This window comes from Gymnoscopelus braueri, assembly GCF_963280865.1.
Source record: "Gymnoscopelus braueri genome assembly, chromosome: 15".
Taxonomy (NCBI): Eukaryota; Metazoa; Chordata; class Actinopteri; order Myctophiformes; family Myctophidae; genus Gymnoscopelus; species Gymnoscopelus braueri.
The window spans coordinates 47,364,159-47,374,158 of NC_137620.1; the positions used below are offsets into that span (position 1 = coordinate 47,364,159).

General features: G+C 46.6%; 1 protein-coding gene across 1 annotated transcript in view; it reads right to left on the reverse strand.

Annotated features, from left to right (window-relative positions):
* The window catches only part of prox3 (prospero homeobox 3), a gene marked incomplete at its 5' end in the record, with an annotated part of 11,633 nt that extends 1,903 nt beyond the window's left edge, over window positions 1-9,730 (reverse strand). The window contains 6 exons of the mRNA XM_080451025.1: window positions 1,759-1,871; window positions 2,507-2,628; window positions 4,745-5,381; window positions 7,086-7,530; window positions 7,976-8,351; window positions 9,400-9,730. Of these exons, the coding sequence (XP_080307151.1) occupies window positions 1,759-1,871; window positions 2,507-2,628; window positions 4,745-5,381; window positions 7,086-7,530; window positions 7,976-8,351; window positions 9,400-9,730 (2,024 nt within the window). The remainder of the gene's footprint in view (window positions 1-1,758; window positions 1,872-2,506; window positions 2,629-4,744; window positions 5,382-7,085; window positions 7,531-7,975; window positions 8,352-9,399) is intronic.
* Between the last annotated feature and the right edge of the window lie 270 nt (window positions 9,731-10,000).

A 10,000-nucleotide genomic window follows, 5' to 3' on the forward strand; every position in this document is an offset into this window, starting at 1 on the left:
ATTTTATTTTATTCGAGGAAGCACAGTGAAACCCTCCGTGTTTAGCAACCGTCAGGGGATCAATCATACTGGATATAAATATTCTGTAGACTAGTTGAAAAGGTAAGGAAAACCAAAAATCGCTGGCAGTGGGCGATTCATTTATATGTATTTAATCTGGCAGTGAAAGAGTTAAAACTTGCTGCTCACCCTCCACCACCCCAGCTACCACCTGTTGTTTTGGATCTACTTTTATGTACTGGGGGATTCGGAGTCCCTATTGTTAGGGCGATGTAATGTGCTTTCTCAGAGTACCTAATAGCAGATCCAATTCAATTATTATTTGTTTTTTTTTGCTCATTCTATATTCAATGAAAAAAAATGTTGTATCCATCCATGAGTTGTCCTGACTGAAACATAATGACTAATCAGCAGGTTTAACGGAGTCTGTGAAGGCATGGGATCAGAGAGCGGCGTGTGACGCGTGCAGTGTTGGGCAAGTTACTTTAAAAAAGTAACTAGTTATAGTTATAGTTACTGCTCTCTACTACATTTAAAAAGTAACTAGTAAATAGTTACTTTACTTAAAAATAAATAAACTCCCTATCATTGTAGCAATCATTATGAAATGTAGTGGAACAATAAAACACAAAAGATATGTTTTGAAATGTTGACAGGCATCTTTGGCATCTATATCTCCAGGCTATTGTAGCCTCAACAACTAAGTAGTGCACTTGTACAAATGTATTTTTGAGCTCAACTTCCATTTTGGCATATTCAATGACCAGGTACTTTGAAAACGTCTTTCTGCACTGTGGCCCTGAATTCACTCCTTTCACTGGTATATGGCTGACTAGTTGCCTGAAGGCAACAGACTCAACCGTTGCAATGGGCAGCATCTCCTCAATAACATACCTGGCAATCAAACGGTTTAGTTGATTCTGGGTGACACTGACATGTGGCGATTTAAAAAAAATCGATTTGTGTCTGTTTAGCTGGTGATGCTCCATCTGGATCACTGCTGGTTGTAGAGAAGGTGGGGTCTTTGGGAACCACTTTTATAGCCCCATGTACTTTACTGAGGTGCTTCAGATTGGCATTGCTGTTATTGGATGTGGATAATGCTTTCTGTCCTGCACAGAGTTGACATTTAACAGTAATATTTTTTGCATCTTTTATCCCTGCATATTCAAAATAGTGGCTAAAAGTTGTAAAGCTGCTGCTGCTGTCGTTTGCCATTGTGTGTGTGTGTGTGTGTGTGTGTGTGTGTGTGTGTGTGTGTGTGTGTGTGTGTGGTGCCGGTGGCCGTGTTGCCGTGTGTGTGTTAGCAAGCGTTTGTGTGTCTGTGTATTTCCCCATAAAACAAGACCCGCCCAACTCTGTCTCTGAATGGCTTAACCTGAATTTTTACCCCGCGTTAACCAATCATCGTCCTCTCTAGCACTTTCACTTTTTCATCATGTTAGAGTGAGAGGGACCGCTATATCCAGCCTGTTGGCTGCTGCGGGCTCTCTGCCTGTTAAATGACAGGCAGAGAGAGTCAGGCTGCTCCGCAGAAAACAGTTCATTTGAATCACATAACGTAACGCAAGTAACGTACCCATTTAAATCACAGTAACTCTAACGGCGTTACTGAATGGGAAAAGGTAACGCGTTACGTTATTAGTTACCGCAAATAGTAGTTGCGTTACGTAACGTGTTGCGTTACGTAACGCGTTACGTTAGTAACGTGTTAGTCCCAACACTGGACGCGTGTCAGTGTGTTGACGCTGAACGTACCGCTGGATAGCGTCTCGGACGGCCTGGCGAGCGAAGCGCTCCATCTGGATGTAGAAGAACTCTCTGAAGTTACTGAACCACTTGATGAGCTGTGAGGTCACACATCGGTTGAACTGGAGAGAGAGAGAGAGAGAGAGAGAGAGAGAGAGAAATGCATTTCTAGAAAGCTTGTCTGAGGTGGCCAAAGGGCCTTTATGGAGTTTGCATGTTCTCCCTGTGTCCCCTACGGTAGGTACCCTCACAAAAAACATGCAGTAATCCTGGTCTCTATACTGCCTCCCCCTGGTCAGCCGGGGCGCCTGATGGAGGGGAAAGGAACTGGTTGGAATAACGTGTTCCTTCCACGCGCTACGTCCTACCGTGGAAACTCCCCCCCCCTGTCAGGTGATAAGAAGTGGTCTGCTAACTCTTCATGCATTGAAAGAAGCCTGAGCTCAGTTCAGGGCTCTCCCCAGGCTGGCAGAGGGAGAGTAGCTCCCAGGATTACAAGCTTAGGCATTGGCACTGGGTGAAAAATAGGGTTACAAAATCGTTTTACTAAAAATGTAGTAAAAAAATTAAAGAAAGCTTGTCTGAGGATGGGTACCTCTATAATTCCTCTTTGAACGACTACAAACAAGGGATCGGACGATAATAGTTATTATTGTTTATCGCTTACAATAATGGTATTGTACGGCTCTGTACTTGGACTATATACTCTGAGGACGTTTTTCAAAGCGATGAGGAGGAAGACGAGGGATATAGGAACCTTGACGTCAGGGAAGTAGGTCTTCAGGGTGTTGGAGGACGGGTAGCGAGCGTAGAAGAACATGAGCTTGGCTTTCTTCAGGTGGCATGGAGACAGGCCCTCCTGGCTGTGGAACATCTCACCTGTTAAGGACAATCGCTGTCCACAGATTTTGGGAGAGAAACAAGCAGACATGTGTACGAAAAACAAGCCCAAAGTAAGCGACTAGGACGCATGAACACACACACACACACACACACACACACACACACACACACACACACACACACACACACACACACACACACACACACACACACAAACACACACACACACACACACACAGGGTCCCCATGCAGAAAAATAACTTCAAGATTATTTCAGCTAATTTGTGCTAATAACGCTAGTCTGGGATTTCAGGTTTCTGATCCGGTCGGAGCGGAAATAATTTTACGTCATCAGGTGGCCGGAACCAACGACCGGAACCACCTCGTGGACCTCCAAAATGATTCCCCTAGTTTAAAACTTGTTTAGTTTAGTACAATCGTTTTGTTTCTTTTGGTATAATTAATACCACCGGATTGTTTTCCTTTTTTCTAAACCGGATCACACGGCTAGTTTTAGAACGAATACCAGGCTTTCCTCCGCGGTGGAAAGACTGGTGACGCGAGGTTAAATAACGCAGATGACAGGACATTCAAGCACAGCGACGGTTGACTGTAGAGATGCGTGGATGGCCTCTCACGTCACCCGAATCCGCATGTACAAATTAATGATCCGCCCGTTATCCAACCGCAATAATTATATTATCCAATTTAAATATCCGCACCAACCGTATGTCAAAATATTATTATTTTCTGGTATTCCCCGTTAGTTTTAGTATTAGTTGTGCGATGCGATCACAAAATGCATTGATTTAGCCTATGGAATGTCGGTGCGTCTTTTTTCTTTTTTTTAAACCGGTGCTGCACTGAACATACAGAGCGCACTGCTCTGCTGCGCTGAACATACAGACTCTGTGCGGCATCCAACATACAGGCATCCAACATACATGCGGCATCCAACATACAGAGCGCACTGCTCTGCGTCCAGCGCAGCAGAGAAGCACCGGTTTAAAAAAGAAGAAAAAAGACGCACCGACATTCCATAGGCTAAATCGATGCATTTTGTGATCGCATCGCACAGAGGCTGCTCTACACACTCACACAGACACAAGCACGCAGAGATGTAGCTATTTTATGGATAGATATATTAGATGTCGTTAATTTATTTACCGCAATATTTCACCCGCGGTTTATCCGATATTAACTCTTTGACTGCCAGAGTATTTTCATAAAGTACTCCCCCAGTGCCAGCAATTTTCGTGTTTTTTTATTTTTATATTTTGAATTTTTCTCATGAAAATAATTTAAGGACACAGCACAAATCCGCCACTAGAGAGCAGCACATGACAGCTTGATCAGGTCGTTGGGTCTCTCTCACCCTTCTTGATAGATTAGACAGGGAAAAACATGAAAACGGATGTGACGTCGTCCCAGATTGTTTTGATCGGCCAAAATTACGATGTGATACACGACGGCGATGACTGATCGTCACCCAGACCATAGATTATAGAAGAGAACCTGTCCGTTTGTCCGTTATACCGTGTGAAAAAACGTTTATTTACCTATTTTGGACGAAAATGACTGGGGAAAAAAAATCAAAAACCGGAAACGGAATCCAGGTCATGAAACCGGATGCAGATGTCCGTGAAGTAAGTGGAACTCGAGAATATCATTGAATATTAAGCAGCATAGCGCAATCAGAGATTAAACAATGAACGCGCGTCCAGCGCGTCGAACGCGTCGACGGCCAACTGGACAAAGTAGCACTTGACGCGTTATCGCGTCGTCCGCAGTCAAAGAGTTAATTAATAATTGTATTTGATTGACCCGAGTCCACCAAAACCGCGGTTAACTGCGGCAAACGCGGCTAAAACCCGCGATCCGCGCATCTCTAGTTGACTGGTTTGAACATTGCACGGCGTGCGTGCGAGAGCCACGGACATCACATCCAAAGCACCTCAATCAACACTTTCAGCCTCTCTCTAAGTAAAGGATATCCCCCCGGGGGGCAGGTACATGTCTCCTCCGTCCATCCCCGCATCTCTCTCTCTGTCCACATGGTGGTGCTGGTGGTGGTGCTGCGGGTGGTGAGGGTGGTGGTGGTGGTGGTGGGGGGGGTAGTGGTGGGGGTGGTGAGGGTGGTGGTGGGGGGGGCCCAGCGAGGAGGGGGGCTCCAGCAGGGAGGAGAGCGGGGGGAAGGCTGCGTGGTGGGGGTGGGGGGCGGCGGAGTGAGCCCCGTGCGGGAACTCCAGGAAGGGATCGGAGCCGCCGCCACCACCAGCGCCCCCTCTGGTGGTGGAGGGGGTGTACTCCTTGTGGGAGGTGGAGGAGGGGAGGTGCGAGGGGGGGAGGTGGTGGTGAGGGGGAGGGGGGAGGGAGCGGGAGAACAGCTGCTGCATGGAGTAGTGGAGGAGGGGCAGGGGGAGGGGCGGAAAGGAGGAGGAGTTAGAGGAGGAGGAGAGGAAGGAGGTGTCTTTAGACCGCTGAGGAGGAGGAGGAGGAGGAGGAGGAGGGTGGAGGAGCGAGGGATGTTGATGGTGATGATGAAGGGGAGGGCGGGGCGGGAGGTGGTGGTGGGGGAGGGGAGGGATGAGGTTGGAGGGGTGGTGGGCGGAGGAGGAGGCGGGGTTTAGGAGGCGCGAGGGGAGGGAAGGCGGGCCTCCTCCTCCTCCTCCCCCTCCCCCTCTGATTGGCTCCGCCCCCCTCCGTCTGGGCGGGTCCGCCGGGCGCTCCCTGCGCCGCATGACGCTCCGCGGTCCGACTCCTCCCGACTCCCCGTCTCTCATCTTCACCTAAAAAATAATAATAATAATAATAATACGTTTTATTTATAACAAACTTCACAAAGTGCTACAGGGTTTAAAAACATGGCATACAAGTAACAAAGCAACCCTTTCTCACTTATCTCGAAAATCTCCCATCCGACATGATTAACCCATTAAGACCTGAGAACGCGCCTAGAAAAATTATAAATCCTCACAATTTTTCGGGAAAAAAATAAAAAAATAAAATGTTCACGATTTTTCAAAAATAGCAGATCTACAAGCTCGTAGCGCGGCACTCGGTGCCGCGCTATGAGCTTGTATATCTGCTATTTTTGAATAGCCAAAGGCATCTAAAGTGACACAGAAGCGTTCCAGGTATCAATGGGTTAAGTGATCATTTAGCATGATCTGTCCATCCCTCCACTTCAAATGTTTATGTTATCAATATTGTGGTACAACAGAAACAGTATTATTATGGTAAAGACGCTATCTCTCTCAATCTCTAAGTAATTGTTACACTTTTTTTTTGTTTTACTTTATTTATAAAAATGTTTGTATTGTAATTAGTCTTTTTTATTTTTTTTAATTTTGACTCCCTCCCTATTTTTAAAGACGGGGTGCCGTGATTTTCAGTGTTTTTTCCCCCCCTAAAACATAATCATCAGGTATTATGGTTATACTAGGAGGAAGGTTTTTTTCAAAAAAGTGTACAGAAAGTGTTAAAATTATTTTTTCATGTGGACACGCCTCCAGTTCATTAAGTATAGAGCATCGCAGTTCCCGCCCACTTCCTGGTTTTTCGTGGTGCCGGAAGGAACAACTCAATGCATTTTTCCCATTGACATTTCCAAAAATATTTATATCTATTAATTTAAGCCTCGAATCAAGCCATCATGACATGACATGAATCATGACCATAAAACGTTTTTTTCTGAGATTTGTTTTATTTTATATTTAATTATATGATATACTACATTTAATAAATACCCTTTGTTTTGCCGTTTTCAAAAAAAAATAATCACAGAATCAAACGTTTTATGGTCATGATTCATGTCATGTCATGATGGCTTGATTCGAGGCTTAAATTAATAGATACAAATATTTTTGGAAATGTCAATGGGAAAAATGCATTGAGTTGTTCCTTCCGGCACCACGAAAAACCAGGAAGTGGGCGGGAACTGCGATGCTCTATACCTGGTTCTCACCTTAGCACCTCCTCCACCACCTTAGCACCACCCACCTGTCCTAGTCCCTCCTCCTCCTCATGCCCACACCTGTTGTGTTATGATAATGAGGGGGAGGGTATGTTTTTACTATGTCACTAAAGCGCTGTTTTTCTATTGGCACGTTTGACCCTCAAGGTTTCAGCCTCCAGGAAGAAACTCCAAATAGTCAGAGAAGACATAAAACACCATAAAAACACCACCAGGGGGCTTAATATAGTTCTATCAACTTCATAGACACATGAAAAACAGAAAAAGTGCAAAACCATGGCACCACCTCTTTAAGTGTATACGTGTAGGTGTACCATGTATGTATTGTATAGTTCGTTTGTCATGTAAAAATGTAAAAAAAAAAAAAACATTCGGCAACAACATAAGGCCTTTCTTGGGGTAAAAAGTTGATCAAAAACTAATTAAGGCATAGAGTAAAAGACTAAGCAAAAGCTTTGTTAAAAAGGTATGTTTTGAGTCCAATTTTTAAAAGCCTCGTTGATTGTGGGGCTCTCACCTCCTCCTCTTCCTCCTCCTCTTCCTCCTCAGCTCCTCCTCCTCCTCCGGAGGCGGGCGGGGTCGGGGGCGGGTCGGGGGCGGTCCCTTCGGCGTACAGGCGGAGGACGCGGTCGATGACGCGCGCCACCGCGCCGCCCAGCTCCAGCTTCAGTGCCTGGGCGAACTTCTGCCCGCCCTCTTCCTCCTCCTCCTCCTCGTTATCCCGCTCTCCCAGCCACACCCCCACCGCTCTCTCCATCATCATCGCCCCCTCCTCCCCCTCCTCCTCCTCCTCTCTCTCTGTCGTTCCGCGATCGGAAGCAAAGCTTCGCTTCCTCAAGCTGGCGCCGACCAGGGAGAGAGAGACACCGACGGTCTGATCCCGATCCTCGTCCTCGTCGTCAAACGTCATCATCATCCCGTCCGCGAAGAAATCCCCCTCCTCGTCTTCCTCGTCTCTAGGGCTGTCGTGATTACAACATTAAAGTTGACGATTAATTGTCACACAAATTAATTGCGATTAACGATTTAATTGTGGGTTTTTTTTGGGCATTGGAACGTATGAAGAGATTTGTTATCCTTTCAGGCTTCGTAATAAAAAATTGCATTGGGCAGATATGACAAATAACTTAAATAATAAACAAATAAATTAAATATTTTTTAAAAAACATTAAAAAGCAGAAATTGTAAGCGTTTTAAGGGTTGTAAATCAGCTATTTCTGCAATTTTTGATACAAATAAAATAACATTTATGAAAATGTTTCAAAATGGAAACAATTATCTCAAATAATTTGCGATTATCTCAAATAATTGCGATTATCTCAAATAATTGCGATTATCTCAAATAATTGCGATTATCTCAAATAATTGTGATTATAGGCGATTAAGTAATAATTGTGACAGGCCTACCCGTCTCCCCCGCGCCTCCCCTTCTTCCTCCCTCCCCTCCCCTCGCGGAGGCGGTCTTCCTCCTCTTCCTCCTCCTCGGCGGCCACTTTCTCGCCGAACGCCCGCCACACTTTCTCCCGCAGGGCGCGCAGTCTCTCGCGCGCCTCCTCCAGCTGCTCCTTGAGCTCCTCCCTCTCTCTCCCCCTCCTCCTCCGGCCCTCCCTCCCCCTCTCCCGCCCCCTCCTCTCGACCCCCCCTCCTCCCCCACCTCCCCCTCCTGCCGTCGCCCCGCCCCCCTCCTCCAGTTTCATCCTCTTGGCTCTCAGGGCGTCATGGCTCCACTCGGCCACCAGGGGGCGGTACTCGTCTCCATCGGTCCCTTCGTCTTCACCTCCCTCTGTGAATGTGGACATAAATGTTTTTTAGTTTTTTTTCCACACATAACCGTCACATTTGTATTTGTTTGTATTTTTTTTTGCATTGCATGGTACCTGCTAAAACATTGTTTTCTTTTTTTTTGCAAAATATGTAATTTTCAAATAATCGTCTGAAATAATACTGTAGCGGATAGCACAACTCCCTGCAGCTGGAATCGAACCCACATCGCCGGCACGCAACAGGCAACGCTCAAGAGAGCTAGCTAGCTCAGGGCATTGCGCTATTCGCTACATTGGTGTGATAAGTGGGAAACGTCGTGGAGCGTTTAAGTGCGAGGGCGCGCTTCTAAGCGGAGGGGGTGGTGTAGCGATCCCCCGCAAGAGACCACAAGGCCACATGACCCGTAAAAATCTGCCCACGGCCCACAAATGGGTCCCGGTCCACTGTTTGGGAAACACTGCTCAATGTGACACTCCTGGTTAAATAAATTCAAGTCATACCATGACAGTCATGGTGCCGAGTCCCCCTGGTTTATAGCGGTGTTCGATTTTTTTACATTGCCAACTCTCACATGTACATAAACGTTCAGATTTCAAATATAAAGTGCTTACCCCCGAGCCACGGATGTTACAAGGCGACGCGGACCGCAATAAGTACCCGTATCTCCCGTATTGTCCAATAAAAAGCATTTTAATCCCATCGCCGGCCTTTTTTTTTGTGTAATGTATCAGAGTGCAATACACCTCCCAACCATTAGTGTCGCATGGTTGAAAGTATCAGAGAACATTTTTAGAAAATGGCCGGCTTTTTATTGAACAATACGGGAGATACGGGTACTTATCGCGGGTCGGATCAACTTGTAACATCCGTGGCTCGGGGATAAGCACTTTATATTTGAAATCTGAACGTTTATGTACATGTGAGAGTTGGCAATGTAAAAAAAATCGAACACCGCTATAAACCAGGGGGACTCGGCACCATGACGCTTGTATACAAGCGTCATGTGAACCATGGCTAATAAATACATATACATACATAAAGACATAATACTGTACATAGATACATACCGTCTGTCCGCTGCTCTGTCCGATCGTCTCTCTCCTCTTCCAGGGTCTTTTTCAGGTATCGGTGCGAGCCCCCCAGAGCGGGGTGGTGCTGCTGCTGCTGCTGCTGCGTGTTCGCATGCAGTTGCCCTCCGAACCTCTTGGGGGCTCCACCACCGCCGGGCTGCAGGAGGTGGTGGATGAGGGGGAAGCCGAGGGGTCTCCTGGCGGTGAGGGCGGGCTGTCCCGCGTCAGACTGGGGAAGTCCGGGGAAGTCCGCGGTGCACGGAGAGGAGGGGGCGAACGCACGCATCTGTGGGGAGGAGTCATCGAAGATATCTGAGGGCGAATCCATCACTGAGGGCAGAGAGAGAGAGAGAGAGAGAGAGAGAGAGAGAGAGAGAGAGAGAGAGAGAGAGAGAGAGAGAGAGAGAGAGAGAGTTAAGTGACCTTGAGGTAATAGTTGAGTGTTAGTGTCAGTGCTTATGGATCCCACCCATAGACAGTAAAAAATGATGGACAACGTTACACCCATAGACTCTACAGACCGTATAAATGAAGCCTATTTCTCAACGATTTCAAATCCGCCATGTTCCTATATCCTCCTATGCACTCGGAATTGAAT